Consider the following 16,189-nt stretch of genomic DNA (forward strand, 5'->3'; position numbering starts at 1 on the left):
CCCCAGCGAGGAACTGTGCTGGGGGGCAGCGCGGCACTTTACAGTTTGTAGAGAACTTGCTCCGCCGGAGTTGTGCGGACGGGAAGGGAAGTTTAGTGCAACGTGTATCTAGAACGGAGGGACGAGACCGCAGACCCGGGGCTGGTCCCAACGCGCCCAGCTGGTGGGTGGTGGGGTGGGCCTGGATCCCGAGAGCCAGCCTCCCCCGCCCTCCCCCCGGGGTCTTCCCACGTCTTCGCTCCAGTGCTCATGGCAACCTGGGAGGTAAATAGAGCAGGAAGTATTTATCCCATTTCGCAGATAAGCCTCGCGGGCGCAGTCGGTGGGTTGCCGCTGCGCTTCCTGTTCTGCGTTAAGGTCCCTTTGGTCGGCAGTGGGCGGGTGGCTTTCCCTTGAGCGGCCCCCTGCCCTCCCAGCTGTCAGCAGGGGTGCAGCAGCTGCCCGGCATTCTTTAGACGACCTTCCCCCCGCGGGCCCTTCCCAGACAAGCAGGGGCGTGGGAAGTCCCACCACTCCCTCCCACTTGGTTTGAAGAGCAAGGCTGGGATCTCCGGAAAAGAGACGATTTATTTAGTGGGATTCCCCACCGTGTTTGCTCATGAGCCCTTTTCAACAATAGATATTTCCACCAAAAGGAAAATGGGAGGGCAGGAGAAGAGAGTAGGGCAGGCTATCTAGGGGGCTGTGCCCCCGTCACCGCACACACCCGGCAGTGAAACCCTGCCAGATGCTCCACCGTCTGTGGTCTTGGCCATCGGAAAACCAGCTGTCAGTGTGGACACTCATTTATTCTGTCCATCAGTCGTTTCATGAGCGTCATGGTGGGCACAGGGCTTCCAGCCTGAGACCCTCCTCTGTGCACTAGGCAGGACGCCGTCGTCCAGTCGCGTGCTTGTCTTCTGCCCCCTGCCAAGTTGCGAATTGCTTGAGTGCTGGGACGAGCCTGCCTCAGTTTCCCTATCGGTCAGCGGGCGTGCACATTCCTTCTTACAGGACCGGTGTGGGGACAGAGAAGGAAGGACTCTCGCTGGGTAATATCATCAGCTCAGTGACTGCACACTGCCTTCAGAGGCATTTCCTCCTCTCGCAGAATTGCGGAGAGAAGCGGTCTCCCTCCTCGCTTCTCTGCCGTGGTTTAGCGCAAGGAGCCAAACAGACTTAGTTCAAATCCCAGCTCTGCCTCTTCCCTGCTGCGTGTCCTTGAGCAAGCTGTTTAGCCTCCCTGGTCCTTAATTTCCTTTTCTGTAAAATGGGCCATTGTGGGGATTAAATGTGAAGATCTGTATTGAAGTCCTCAGCACATGCCTGGCACGTGGTGGGGCCTCCGTCACTTATATTTTAAGCTCAAACTCGTGTCAGGGAGGGCCTGTAGGGACAGGGTTTGGGGGGGCCCCTCGGGCGTCTGCTGGTCCCTGAGCTTTCACCACCAGCAGCTTTCTCCTGCCAAGGGGTTCTCCAGGCAGAGGTGGGGGCACCCTGGGGTAGGCTCGGAGTCTTCTGGAGCTCAGGGGGGTGCCTGTAGGGAGAGGCCACCTGGGTGCCCCCCACTGCTTCTCGCTTAAAAGAGCTTTCAGACTTCAGTGCCATCCTGTGCCTTGGCCCGGCAGACTGCAGGGCAGCGGCCCGGCCCACAGCCGGCGTCTCTAAGGCCCTGAGCCGCCCGGCCCCTGGACCCACGTCAGCCCCGCTTGCCATGCTGCACTCCTGCGTGCCGGGCCCCTTCACGGCCCTTGGTGCCCTTCGTAGCCCAGGGAGGGAGTTATGACTACCACACCCCATATAGAGGTGCAGAGGGGGACGCAGAGAGGACCAGGAAGCCTGCCCGTGTGGACGCCGCAGAGCGGAGCCACCGCTCTCCCTGGGCAGAGGGGGCCCTGAGCCAGGGAGGGGCAGTGCCTTCCCCGCCAGCGTTCCGCAGGTACCACGGGGAGGTCGGGGCCTCTTCTGGTCGCTGCCTAGCTGCCCAGCCCCGATCCTCGCAGTCCTCCCTGCCAGGGCCCCCCAGGACACAGCCTTGGGGGGCGGGACAGTACAGGTCCTGCCTTGCTGGGTTGTAGACTCCTTATTTTGAGTCCAAGATGAACCCCCTTTTTCCACGTGACCACGTTAGCTTCCCGGGGCAACCGTAACAAATTGTCACAAACTTGTGGCTTAAAACCACAGAGGTTTGTTCTCTCACAGCGCTGGAGGCCGGAAGCCCCACATCAGGGTGTCGCCAGGGCCTCGCTCCCTCTGGAGGTTCCAGGGAAGGCTTCTTCCTGCCTCTTCCAGCTCCCAGTGGCTCCTTGGCCTGTGGCTGCATCACCCCGTTCTCCGATTCTCTCTTCATCTGGCCACCTTCTCTGTGTCCAAACCTCCCTCTCCTTTCTCTTAGAAAGTCATTGGGCCACCTAATGTAGCGGCCACCCCAAATCCCGGATGACTTGGTCTCAAGATTCTTAACCAATTACATCTGCAAAGACCCTGTTTCCACATAAGCTCTGGGGTAGCAGGTGGACATGAATTTCTAGGGGACGCTATTCAACCCACTACAGTGGACCCTGGGTCCGTCCCCTAAATTCCTTGTGCCTCTGTTTCCTCATCTGGACATGGGGCAAAATACATAGCTTGCTCCTGTGATAGTGGAATCCGTGCACTCACCTAGCCACTCGTTCATTCGTTCATTCGTTCATTCATTCACTCTCCGGCACTGGTCCAAGCGGGTGGTGTTGAGCGCTGAGAAGAGGATAAGCCGGGGGAGCGCAGGTGCTGACCACACACAGAGGGGGCCCGGGCTCCCTTCTGCACGTGCGCAGGGCAGGTGTGAGTGCTGGGAGCCGGGCTGCCGGCCGGCTGGGCCACGCTCACAAACCGGAAACTAGAACAGAACGGTCAGAAGCTGTTTCCTAAGCCCCTGCTGCTGCTTTACGGGGCGGGTTTGCCCCCTGTGCCCGGCCCAGAGCACTGCAGGGGAGGGCACAGGGCTGGCTTAGAAGACTCACCTGTCATTCCCACCTGGAGCCCCTGATCCCCTCCCTCCCGAAGGGCCCGGGCATGGCATGTTGTGTCCCTGTCTGACCCTGTGTTGGCCCCAGTTAGCTCTTCGCCGGGTGTGCACCCCACGCGTGTGCAAGGCCTCCAGCTGCACGAAGGTCATGTTCTTGAGCTGAGGGGCCCGCTGGGGGGCGGGCAGGAGTCCCCTGTACCCGCGTTTGGGCCAGAGGGTGTACACCATTATGGAGCCCTACTCCTTGCCAGGCCTGGATCTGCCCGAATGCCTGAGGCTTGGTGAGCCTGGCGCCCACCCGCCTTCCAGCTGTGAGAGCAGAGGCCCCGCGCAGGTGGAGCGCGCGCTCTCTCGTTCCCACGGGACCACCTCCGAGGCTGGGCTGATGGTCCTTAGCATCCAGATAGAGAAACTGAGGCCAGAGAAGGAGAGGGACTTGACCAAGAGCCCCTGCTCACGTTGAGTCTGAACCCTGGCCTGACTTGAAGCCGCTGCCCAGGGACACGTGTGAGTTGGTGTCTGCTGGGGCCGGGCGAGGCGGGGGTTGGTGGTGAGAGCCCGAGGTGCAGCCCTCCCTCCTCGTCTGCTCGTCCCTGGTCCTGGACGGGGCCACTGCTGGCCAAAGCCCACAGGGCGTCCTGCACCTAGATCACCTCCGGGCCTGTGATTGCTCTATCCCCCGGACGGCGGTGCCCACCAACCCCGACCTGTGCCGGGCCCTGTCCCAACCCCAGGCGTGGAGAAGCTGCTTTCATCCCTGCAACGGCCTTCAAGGTGGGACTTGCTACCCCCATCTTGCAGATGGGGATACTGAGGTCCAGAGGTGTGGGCACTGCCCAGGTCTAAGTCCAGAGCTTCTGCCACCGCCTCATGGGGTCTCAGGGGGCGGAGGAGGTTGGCTGAAGCCCTCAGGGTGACCGGTTGGTTGGGAGTTGGGGGGGGGCCAACTCCCAACCGGTTGGTTGGGAGTGGGGGCCAGTGGGGGGCCGGTGCTTGGCTTCCCGGCCAACCCTCACGAACAACTTGCTCTGAGTCAGGCCTGGGTCCTGAGCCCCCTGCCGCTCTGAGGCGGTCTGGGAGTGGTCAGCAGAGTCACGGCCCCCGAAGATGTCTGGGAATCTGTGAATACGTTCCCTTACACGGCAAGAGGGACTTGTCAGATGTAATTAAGTAAATGACCCTCAGATGGGGAGATGGTCCAGGTGGGCCCAGTGTCACCACAAGGGTGCTAATGGGAGGGAGGCCCAGGGGTCAGAGTTCAAGAAGGAGACGTGAGGGTGGGAACCGAGAGGCTGAGAACACCGCACTGCTGGCTGTAAGGATGGAGGGAGGAGTCCTGACCAAGCTGGAAAAGGCCGGGAAGCAGACTCTCGCCCGGAGCCGTGAAGGAGCCGCACCTTGATTCCAGCCCTGTGGCACTGACACAGCTTCCGGCTGCAGAGCTGTCAAAAGCCAGCCTTTGGCTGCCTTGCAGCCACTGTGTGTGGGCCTTGGTTACAGCAGCCAGAGGACACTCGTGTGCTGGGCTTCCCTCCCTCCCCGCCCTGCGCCCTGGGCCCTCACTTCTCCCAGCAGTCGGGGCTCAGGGCCATCCGCTCTCCACCTCCCAGCCCCCAGCCCAGCGTCCAGAACCTGCCCTCCAGCTGGACGGGTGGGACTGCGCGGCCAGGCAGCCATGGGGGCGGCGTGGGCACCCCGCTGTCCCCCTGCAGCCTGTCGGGACGGGGGGTCAGCGCAGTCAGGCGTCTGCCTCCCTGGGCAGGTGGGGCTCTGGAGAAAAGCTCTGAGTTCTTGCCTGGAGCCCAGGGAGGAGCAGGGCTGGGAATTGGGGGCCGTGTAAGCCAGGGCCAGGGCACTGAAAGCAGGGTGAGCGTGGGAACGGCCCGCAGGCCTGAGAGTGATGCCCTCAGGTACCCGCATCTGCCAGAGGGTCACCTTGAGGCCCGGAGGGGGTCGGATTGGGTTCCGAGTCGCCTGCCTCCCCTGTGCCTTCACCTGGGCGTGAAGAGGAGGCCCATGGAAGCTTCCCCCGGGGCGACCGGAGCAGAGCGGAGCAGGGCTTCATCTCTCAGGGCTGGCCGTGGGCCCCTGGGATAATGATGAGGATGTTGGGGGCCCCGGGCCCGAGTTGCACTTCTGTCTGGGGGGATACGTCACATGAGGGCCTCTCCTCTGCCCACCCCACCTCCCCTCTCTCCGGCGGCTCACAGCAGGGCTTTGTTATCCACCCAAGGGTTGATCACCCTTGGATGGACAGGGCAGAGGGGGGACTAGAGCCTGGGCTGTCCGGGGTGGGAGCCCAGGCGGGCACACCGGTGGAGCCCAGCGCCTCCGCCCACCCGCGCCCACCCGCGCCCACAGGCCAGCTCCTGAGAGAGAGCCAGGCCTCGACAGCAGGGGGAGGGGCTCGAGGAAGTGCTAGCCCCTCTCGGGGTCCGGGTCGCCCTTCTGGGGACACCAAGTGAGAGGGTGAGGAGGGCACCTGGCGGAGGCCTGCCCCCTCTCTGATTTCTGAGGCTCCAGAGGCAGCGCCAGAGCAGGGTGGGGCCTGAGAAAGGGCAGAGCTCCACCTCTAGGCCTCTCCGCCTCTCCGAGGGTTCCCGGAGGTGTGTTGTCTGTCCCCCCAGAGGCCAGGCTTTGGGGTCCCCCACGCACTCTCTGCCGGACCTTCCTGTGTGGGCAGGTGGGCCAGGGACCCGCCCCGCTGGGGTCCCACCGGCTCGCAGCACCACACCGGCCCCAGCCGAGCCAGGGCTGCTACAGGCGGGTCCCCCCAGAGCCCTCACCATCAGCCCTTCACCCCCAAGCCTGACCACAGGGCCCCCGGCCCCCCTGGTGGCAGCAGGCCTTGGCACCGTCCTGCATGCCATAGATCCCCACTAAGGGTCCTGGCATCTCCCCTCACCCCGTGCTCAGGTGACAGATGCTGAGACTTGTCACTGCCCTCCTGTCTCCCTACATGGGGCAGAGCGACAGGCCCGGAGAGAGGAGGTGATGGGTCAGCTGCTGCTCGGCCCTCACGCAGAAGTGCCCCGGGGCGCCTGCCGTTTCCAGGGGGCTGCTCCCAGGGCCCCCGGCTGGGCCTCGGTGTGGGAGGCCCCGGGCCGGAGTTTCACTTCTGTGTGGGGGGATAAGTCACATGAGGGCCTCTCCTCTCCCCACCCCTCCTCCTCTCTCTCCCACGGCTCACAGCAGGGCTTTGTTATTGACCCAACTTGGACTTTGGAAAGAAGGCTGCAGAGAAACGGGAAGGAGCGGGGCCTTGCCTGTCCACCAACCCCAGGTTGAGCAGCCGTGGGGGGCAGGAGGATGGTGGGCCCCGGGCTCCCTTCTGGCCCTGCCAGGCATCGAGCTGTGTGACTCTGGGCCATCCGCTGGCTTCTCTGAGCCTCAGTGTTTCCTTCTGCAGCCTGGGCTGTCACAGTCCCCACCTCATGGTGTGGTTAGAAGGAGATGGAGGAACCCCGGGGCAGATGGTTGAGCCGTGGGATGCTTCCGGGGGCACATATCCTGCCCCCCCCCCCCGCAGCCACTGCTGATGATGCCGTGGCACACGGAACCCCACAAGGGCTGCGATTTGAGTCCCATTGTATGGAGGGGGAAGCTGAGGCACTCGCGGTCCAGTCTCCAGAGGCGGGCAGCAGGGAAGCCCAGAGCTGGGATGCAACCCCAGGACCGCACCTGAACGAGCCTCGGGGCTGGAGGTGGGAAGGGCAGGGGCAGGGTCCACCAGGGAGGAGGCCGGGCTGGGTGGGGGTGTGGATAGGAGAACTCAAGGGTGACCCTAGGGCTGGCCGGGGCGCCGCTCAGATACACGTAGGGTGGTGCGAGACCCGGGCTGGGGGGAGCCGGGCCTAAGTGGTAAACCAAATAGACCTCCCCTCCCCCCAAAGGAGCTGAGATCAAATGCTGTCTGCACACAGGTGTGAGCGGGGAGGGACCTGACGTCACAGTGAGCCTCAGGGAGAGGGAACAGCAAGGATGATGGCCCTGAGGCAGGAGGAGGCCAGCACTGCTCAGACCCAGGGGTGGGCGGTTCAAGTGACACAGATGGCGAGGGACCCCTGAGGGCCTCGGGGAAAGACTTGTCCAAAGAGCCCGTCTTCCCATCCAAAACTGTGGGTTAAGGTGCCTCTGGGCCGGGGACCAGAGTGGGCTGCGCTCCCTCCGGAAGGCTTACTGGAGGAGGCGGGAGGAGGGACTTGGAAAGGCTGGTGAGAAGAGCAGGGCCAGGCCTGGGAGGCTGACGAGGGTCCCCCACACTGTCCCCTCGGCCTGGTGGAGGCCTGGTCCCCAGGGAGGACTTGGCAAGGCCCCTCTGAGCCTCAGGAGGGGCCGGGCCCCCGGGGCCGTGCTCAGGACGCCCCATTTGCCAGCTCCCAGGCTCCTGCAGGTTTGGGAGGGTCTGACCTCTGCCCCCAGCAGCCCCCAGGCTGGGCACGAGTCCGCATCTGTTAGGATTTCAGGGTGGCAGCCGTTAGACTTCCCGTCAGACTGTAAACGGGGACCAGCCCTACTGTGACTGTTCGCCGGAGCCCACCAGGCACTTTTTTTTTTTTTTTTGCGGTACGCGGGCCTCTCACTGTTGTGGCCTCTCCCGTTGCGGAGCACAGGCTCCAGACGCGCAGGCTCCGCGGCATGTGGGATCTTCCCGGACCGGGACACGAACCCGCGTGCCCCGCATCGGCAGGCGGACCCCCAACCACTGTGCCACCAGGGAAGCCCTCACCAGGCACTTCTGACAGAGCCGAGCACAGTCCCGGCCGTGACCACACACCAAGGCTCGGCGCCGGCCGGGCTTTCATCCTGACAGCAGCCTGGGGGCGGGCACATTCGCGGCCTCCATTTCACAGGCAGGAAACAGAAGTTAGAGGGCATGTGTGCCTGGACATGCGAATAAGCAACATTTCAACACCAGGTACCTGGGTAGTCAGGCATCGTCGGGTCAGGTGACGAGGGCTCTGCCCTGGCCTGGTCGGGACCAGCTGTGGACCCCTGGGGCGCGTCCCTGCACTGCTCAGAGCTGCCTTCACCCACCTGGGGTGCGGGGCCCTGCCCCTGCCCTGCCCCTTCCAGGGTGCGGAACTGGAAGCCCTGCCCACACCTGGCTCCGTGGGGAGAGGGGGCAGCTGTTGGGCGAGCTCTGTGGCCTCCCAGAGCTTGGTCCCTCTGAGCCTCAGTTTCCTCATCTGCAAAGTGGGCGGCCAGTCCACATTGCTGGGAAGGGTGGAGCTGGTGAGAGCAGACAGGGGCAGCAGGAGCTTGGTGGCCCCCACCTACTCCATGATGTGAACGGCAGCACGTGTCCAGCTGTCCCTGTACACCAGGAATCACACAGCTCGTCTGCAGTGGTGAGTTTAGAGCAGCAACCCAGTCCTGAGTGGAGGGCGGTGGAGCCTCCCAGACCTGGTTCTCACCCTTGGGAGCTTATGGCCGGTGGTGAGGGCTAACATGAAAGTAAATCGGCAGAGTGCCAGGACCTAAGTCTGCACGGGGAAGGGAGGCGGTCAGGAGGGCTTCTGGAGGCAGTGGCCTCTGGGCCAGGGCTCCAGTATGAATAGCTCCTTGCCTAGTAGATAGCATAAGGCGCCCCCGCCCCAGGTAGGAAGGGCAGTGGGTACAAAGACCCTGAGCTGTGGCTCCCCTGGCGGCTCCAGTACTCTGTGAGCATTGGGTGCCCGAGAATGCGGGGAGGGGCCATTCCAGACGAGCCTTGAATGCCACATTCAGGCCTTGGGCTGTACCTGCAGGGCCCAGGGCAGGGGGCACTGAGTGCAGTGAGGAGGTGCCTGTACGATCAGAGGCCAGGCGAGCATGGAGGAGAGAGAAGCGTGCAGCAGAGATCTAGCGGGTAGAGATTGCTGGGGCTTCAGGGTCTGGAGGACCTGGAGGGCCAGGGAGAGTCAGGGTGAATTTCACCAGATAACTACCAGGCTGCTCCTCTGAGCCAGGTGAGAGCACACAGGCATAGACGGCACAGGGCCCTGTGCGCCGAGGTTTATAGATGGCCGTGGGAACCAGTCAATCAAACGAGTCCCGGATAAACATGTAGGTGCACACTGACAAGTGCTGTAAACGCTGTGACCTCTTGTGACCTGAAGGAAGGATCCACGTAGACAGGAGTGGGGGGGGGAGGGTGGGGACCAAGCAGAAGAAAGGACATGTGCAAAGGCCCTGTGGTGAGGGCAGCTTCCCCAGTGGGGCCAGGTGCAGATAACACAGGTACCCAGTTCAGTGAGGCAGGCGCTGGCTCACAGGCACCTGGAAGCACAGGGTGAGAAAGCCAGTTGGACTTGGTTATGTTTGGGGGTGCAAGAGACCATCAGAGGGTGTCCCCTAGTTTCCAGCCTGGAGGCAGAGGGTTCAAGAACATGGGAAGGGAGGCAGAGTGTGTGGAAGGTAACCCAGTGACAGCCTGGAGAGGTGACCGGTGGCAGGCCTGGGGCTCCAGGGAGGCTGGGGCTGGGAGCCCAGGATCTGGCGCTCAAGATGGGAATTGAGGCTCTGGGGCGGATGGGGTCCGATGGGGCGGCCAGTCCCTGTGCTCCAGGCCTGCCTTTGAAGCAAAAGGACTGGCGCCCTGCTTCTGACCGGGCCCCTTCTGTTCCTTGAGGAGAGCAGGAGGGGTTCAGTGGGAGAGGGAAGGAGGGGAGGGGTCTTAGGGCCTCTGGACAGCAGCGCTCTTCTTCCGTCCCCCACGCAGCATCCACAACGGGGTGATCGCCGTCTTCCAGCGCAAGGGGCTGCCCGACCAGGAGCTTTTCAGCCTCAACGAGGGCGTCCGGTGAGTGGTCGTTTGTCCCATCCAGGCCTGGGTCTGTAAGTTGTGGGAGGGCTGTGCCAGGTGGGAGGCCTGCCCCCCCCACCCCGTGGGTCCACCAGCCTCAGGTTCTGCCTTTGGAGCCCAGGTGGGCGGTGACCACCACGTGGACCTTGACCCCAGGCCCTGTCCTGTGGCCTTCACCCCCACCCTCCTGAAGACTCCTTTTCAGGGGAAACAGGGAGGGACTGGGACAGTGGCTCAAGATAATGCCCACATGCCCCGCTGGTGTTAAGCATCACAAAGGGTATTTGTTCTGTTAAAAGAGGAAGGACTGGAACTTCACTGGTGGCCCAGTGGTTAAGAATCCGCCTGCCAACGCAGGGGACACGGGTTCGAGCCCTGGCCCGGGGAAGATCCCACGTGCCACGGAGCAACTAAGGCCGTGCGCCACAACTACTGAGCCTGCGCTCTAGAGCCCGCGAGCCACAACTACTGAGTCCGTGAGCCACGACTACTGAAGCCCGCGCACCTAGAGCCCGTGCTTCTCAACAAGAGAAGCCACCGCAATGAGAAGCCCGTGCACCGCATCAAAGAGTAGCTCCCACCTGCCACAACTAGAGAAAGCCCGCGCACAGCAACGAAGACCCAATGCAGCCAAAAATAAATAAATAAAGTTTAAAAAAAAAAAAAAGAGGAAGGACCCACCTGCCTAATGATGGGAGTGTTGTTCCCAGAAAAGCAATCACAGCCCCGCCGAGTACCCCTCATTTCCTGTGAATAGCTGAGAATTGAGCACTTGTGAAGGGGCCCAGGATGGACCAGCTTTGAGGGAATCTGCGAAGCCGACGCATTAGTCCTGCATTTTAGTGGAGGAGGCTGGAGCTCAGAGAGGTCGAGAGACTTGGCCGGGGTCACAGCTGCCGCAAGGAGGCATTTCCCACCTCTGTGCTCTTTCCCTCACGCCCCGGCCTGTGCCACCCTGTCCCTACAGCAAAAGAATATGCAAACCTCCTCATCAGCTTGGGGCAGGGTCCCCCCACTCCAACCCTAAATGGCCCTTACAGACAGATAAACCGAGGCCCAGGGAGGGAAAGGGGCTGCCTGCGGTCACAGCAGGGGCTTGTAGCCTCTCCCAGGCCTGATGTGTATGACCGTTGCAGGGGGTCCTGCTTTTTTTGGGCTCCTGTGGCCACTCAGGGGTGGGGCCCCAGGAACCCCATTTTCCTAATATGCCTCTGCATCCCTCGGCTTTGCCCAGCCATGAGAAGGGCCGGGGATGGTGCAGGGTAACAAGGCTCTGATGTCTGGCCGTCATTCTTGTTTTCTGCCATTTTATACGCGTGTGTGTGTGTGAGTGTGTGTGTGTGTGTGTGGTTTCGTGTATTCACAAGTTGTGCAACTGTCGTTAATTCCAGGGCTTTTTCATCACCTCAGAAGGATACCCCATATTTATAGACAGGTAGTCCCCATTCTCCTCTCCCCCCAGCCCCCAGGCCACCACCAAATAGACATAGCTTTTGTTTTTTTTAAGATACAGGTTGTCCTTTTACAATGTACAGTTCAGTGGTTTTTCGTACATTCACAAGCTGGTATAACTATCACTATTTAATTCCAGAACATTTTCCTCACCCGCCCCAAAAAAAGCCTGTACTCCTTAACGGTCTCTCCCGGTTACCCATCCTCCCCCAGCAGCCTCTGGCCGACGCCAGCCAACGTTGAAAAACACCACTGTGTTTATCCAGTCATCTGTTGATGGACATTTGGGTCGTTTCCACCTTTTGGCTGTTGTGAGCAGCGCCGCTGGGAGCATCTGTGTAGGAGACCTTGTGTGGATCTGCGTTTCCACTGCTCTCGGGTCCGCACCTGGGGCGGAATGACTGGGTCATATATCGGCTCTACCTGTAATCTTTTGAGGAACCGCCCAGCTGTTGTGCACAGAGACTGCACCATTTTACGTTCCCACTAGCCGTGAGTGAGGGTTCGATTTCCCCACATTCTCGCCGACACTTGTTACTGCCCGGCTTTTTTCTTTTCCGCCTGGGGTTTTGATTCTAACAGCACTAGTGCAGGTGAAGTACCATCTCGGGGTTTGGGTTCGTGTCCCCCTGGTTACTCACGATGGGGCATCTTCCCACACGCTTATTGGCCATTTGTGTATCTTCAGAGAAATATCTAGTCACGTCCTCACGTCACTGGGCTAAGGGGGCGGGTCTCCCGCTGCAGGCGGCCCCCAGCCCTCACTGGCACCGTGGGGTCTTTGACTCCTGCCCTCCCGCCCACAGGCAGCTGCTGAAGACGGAGCTGGGGTCCTTCTTCACGGAGTACCTACAGGTGGGTGCTCTGTGCTCTCCTGAGGGGTTGCTTCCTGAGCTGGCCAGAAAGGGCGGGGGTAGGGGCCACTGGCTCCCGGTGGGTACGTGGAGCTCTGGGTTCAAGGTCTCCGCGTGGCCATGACTCAGTTTCCCCCGTCTAGCCAGTGTGGGTTGTTGGGTAGGTTATACGGTGAGATGCAGGTGAGGACTCACCACTCTGCCTGGCACGAGGCGCGGCTCGAGGTCAGTTTTGTGATTAGTGTCCACCTCCTCCTGGGGCATCGGGGTGGGTCCCCAGAGCCCACGGGTGGCTCATCTGCAAACCCCAGGGCCCTGAGCCGCGTGGTGATGATGTTAGCGTGGCACCAGTGTCGCCGAGGCTGAGCTGTCCTAGGCGCTGCGGCCGCAGGCTTGCAAAGTGGATGAACACATGGAACCCTGGGGCTCGGGGAGGGGAGAGGACCCCCGAGGTCGCACAGGCAGGAAGGCAGAGATGCTGCAGGCAGGGGCGTCCTCACGCAGCCTCGGAGCATGGTGCCCACCCTCCCGGGGGAGGGCGAAGTGAGGACCAGCCTGCGGCTCCTCCCATCCTGTGGGTTTAGGGTTGGTTTTTTTTTAATTTAACAGCTTTATTGAGGTGTAATTCACCTAACCATACTGCACACCCACTGAAAGTGTGCAGTTCAGTGGTATGCAGTGTATTCACAGAGTTGGGCAACCGTCACTGCTAATTCCAGGGCTTTTTCATCACCCCAAAAGGAAACCGCATGTTTATAGCTGGGTAACCTCCCTTGCCCTCTCCCCCAGCCCTAGGTCACCACTAGTCTATTTTCTGTCTCTGGATTTACCTGTGTGGACATTTCACGTCAGTGGGATCTCACAGCGCGTTGCTCTTTGTGTCTGGCTTCTCTCGCTGAGCACAGAGTTTTCGAGGTTCACCCATGTTGTGCCTGTATCAGAACCTCATCCCTTTTTACGGCCAAGTAGTATTCCACAGTGCGGCGAGACCACGTCTTGCTTATCCATCCGTCCGTCTGTGGTCCCCGGGTTGTTTCTACTCTCGGGCTGCTATGACTGCTGCTGAGACCACGGGGTGTCACTCAGCCACGCCCAGGGTGAGAGTGCAGGGGGGCTGCCGTTGGAGCCTCATGGCAGTGGGTGATGGCAGCGCTCAAGCCAGGCCTTTGGTCCCGGGGCCCCTCTTGCCCGAAAGTCCCTCCTTCCTTGTGGGATGCGGGGGCAGCTGCCTGCCCGCCCGCTGAGCCTGAAACAGGAGGCCCAGGCCTGGCCTGTCTCTTGGGGGCGGTGAGGGTGGGGTCCCCGCACCACCTCCCATCTGGGACAGCCTGGTTGGGTCAGTTGCCCACGTGCGCCCGGGGAGCTGAGGTTCCAGCTCTGCAACGACTGGACCGGGATGTCGGTGAGTCCTTCCCCCTCTGGGCCTTGGCTGCCTGTTGGCGGAGCCTTGGGGGCCCTGGGTACCCCTGGGGCGGTGACAGCATCTCCACGTGTGCCTTGCAGAACCAGCTGTTGACAAAAGGCATGGTGATCCTGCGGGACAAGATCCGCTTCTACGAAGGTGAGTCTGGTGGCCGCTGCCGGGACCGGGTGCCGGGCCACGTTGCTCGCGGGGTGGCCGCTGGGAGCCGTGGCCTTACATGGGCTCCACCTGGGGCTGTGGGTGGGTGGTGTGGCCCTTCTGGTCGAGAGAGTCCAGAGGGGCAGAAGCAATGCCTCGAGGGCAGCAGGGCTGAGATCTGACCCCGGGAGGGGACCCTGCTGGGAAGAGCATCTGCCCCCCATCTTGCTGGGGCCCAGGAGGGCTGAGGGATGTCTGGGAGAAGGCCCCTGCTTCACCTCACTGCCCACGAGGGCTTCTGGCCCCCGTGAACCCTGTCCCAGCAGCCTGGGAGAACCCCCATCAGGATCTTTGAGGACTGGAGGGGAACTGGCCTAGACCCGGGGGAAGAGGTAGAGCTGGAAGCTGCCGCCTGGAGGACCAGCGGATGTGGGCTCCCTGCCAGGGTTTGGGGCCCAGGCTTGGTGCGGGGCTTTCTGGGCAAATTTTCTCTTTTAATGCTCATACCTACCCTGTGAGGCCTTTGGGTCACTGTACCCATTTCACAGATGGGGAACAACGCAGCGATGGCCCTCAACGTGTCCATAGCCACAGTGCACGTAAGGGGTGGAGGTGGGATTCGAACCCAGGGCATCCCGACTCCAGAACACACCCCCTTTGCCCTTCTAGGGGCAGGCCCACAAGTCACAGCTGGCCTCGCTGCCCAGCTCGGGCCCCAGCAAGGAGAGGGAGGTCCTGGCCGGCCGCTGTCTCCTTCTGCCAGGCCCAGAGCCCTGGCAGGATGTGCCCGGTCCCGGAACCCTTGGGCTCCCTGTGCCCATGGGCTGGGGGTGACAAGTACTGTGTGTATACTTCCCGGCAGGAGTGAGTTGGTGTAGAGAGAAATCAAATTATGGGGGGAAACGCAGCTCAAACCGGCACATCTTGCTACGGGCCCGCTGTATGTCAGGCCCTGTGCAGGTCACGACCCTCCCTCTGTGTACCAGGCACCAGCCGCCGCACGTCCTCACCCTGTGCTGGGCTTGTCCCGAGAGTTTCCATTGCCTGACTCCTAGATCACCCCACAAGCCTGTGAAGAAGCTTCCATTGTTGTAGCCACTGAACACTTGGGGAAACTGAGGCACAGAGGGGCTGAGTAACTCGCCTGAGCCCCACAGCCCTACCTGGCAGCCTGGCTCCCGAGCCTGCACTCCTCTCTGTGCTGCTCCAGGTTCCTCCTCGAGTTCTCAGTGACCCCAGGAAGCACGGGTCCTAGCCCATTTCACAGAGGCAGAGACCGAGGCTTGGGGTGCTCAGCGTAACTCAGAGCCCCGTGTCCTGTGTTCCTCCTGCACCGCCTCTGCGTGTGTCGAGGGGAAGCAGCCAAGGCAGGAGCCTGAGAAGGGCCGTGAGGACCACAGACGTGGGGGCAGGAGGCACAGGCCACTGGGCGTCCGGGCGGGCTTCCTGGAGGGGGCAGCACCGAGCCAGCAGGCTCAGCACATTCCGGCAGCGCCTGCCCTCCCACCAGCTCCGGCCCAGGGGAGCTGGGACCTTAGCAGAAGAGGCGCTTTGTGTGGCTTGGTGGAGTCCTGCCCGCAGTGGCCGTGTCCGCCAGGCCACCCAGGAGGGAGCACCGACCCCATCCAACCGCCCTTGGCCTCAGGCACAGGCACAGGCACAGAGCCCCAGGCTGGCGGCCAGGGGGCCCGGCCTCCAGTTCCCTTCCAGCCACAGACTGTCATTTCCCTCTGTCCCCACCTTAGCACAGGGGGTTAGACAGGCTCCACCCATGTGCTCACTACAGGTCAGGCCCCAGGTAGCCTTTGGGGACCTGGAGATGGACCTAGGCCCTGCCTGGCAGGGGCTCACAGCCCAGCTGGGGACACAGACATGGACCAGACAGTGAGAGTCCGCTGTGATGAATGTCAAAGTGAAGGGAAGCCCTGGGGAAGGAAGGGCTAGTTCCACCTTAGCAGTCAGGGAGGGCTGCGTGGAAGCGGCAGCCTTTGAGTCAGGCCTCGAAACATCGAGGACATCTGCCCCCCTTCAGCCAATGCAGTGGGGACAGTGGCTGACATCACACCCCGAGGGGCTGCCTTGGAAGCCTCCCCGTTCTGCCTACTACCGGGTCCCAGGGAGAGCTCTTCTTTAAGACTACTCCCTGCGGCCAGCCATGTCCTCAGCCCATGCCTCTGCTGGAGGTGGTGGGTAGCCCCACGAGGGGCAGCCCAGGACATGGCCACCTGCCCCCCTCCAGCCTCCAGCAAGGCCTTGAACCCGAGCACAGTGATTCCTGGAAGTGGGAGGCCTGGAGGGGCCTTGAGGTGGAGGCCTCCCTCCCTGGGGCCACATTCAAGGTGGTGGTTCGGTGGGCTCAGCTGCAGCAGGGGTAGCTTCTCAGCAGCCGGACGCTCTGGGACTCCCAGGGGGAGCCCAGGGTTTCTGCAGGCTCCGGGCCCTGGGCTCTGCCTGCCCTGCAGGAATCCCAGCCTGTTAAGGTCAGGCCACCAAACTGCACTGCGACGGCCCTCACACGCTCTCCTCCGAGCCTGGCCACCCTCCTCCAA

The 16,189-nt window shown here is 62.0% G+C and overlaps 1 protein-coding gene across 8 annotated transcripts in view; it reads left to right on the forward strand.

The window, feature by feature from the left end:
* Positions 1 to 16,189, forward strand: part of PRR5 (proline rich 5) — a 52,958-nt gene that overhangs the window by 25,944 nt on the left and 10,825 nt on the right. For 4 of the 8 annotated variants that reach the window (XM_049694245.1, XM_033405226.2, XM_033405224.2 and 1 more), the window contains 3 exons: positions 9,690 to 9,770; positions 12,032 to 12,080; positions 13,583 to 13,640. In XM_049694245.1, coding sequence (XP_049550202.1) covers positions 9,690 to 9,770; positions 12,032 to 12,080; positions 13,583 to 13,640 — 188 coding nt within the window. Of the gene's footprint in view, positions 1 to 9,689; positions 9,771 to 12,031; positions 12,081 to 12,906; positions 12,995 to 13,582; positions 13,641 to 16,189 lie in introns of those variants that run through there. The other 4 variants (XM_033405223.2, XM_033405227.2, XM_049694244.1 and 1 more) reach the window with 4 other exon arrangements.

Source organism: Orcinus orca, chromosome 11, assembly GCF_937001465.1.
Source record: "Orcinus orca chromosome 11, mOrcOrc1.1, whole genome shotgun sequence".
NCBI lineage: Eukaryota > Metazoa > Chordata > Mammalia > Artiodactyla > Delphinidae > Orcinus > Orcinus orca.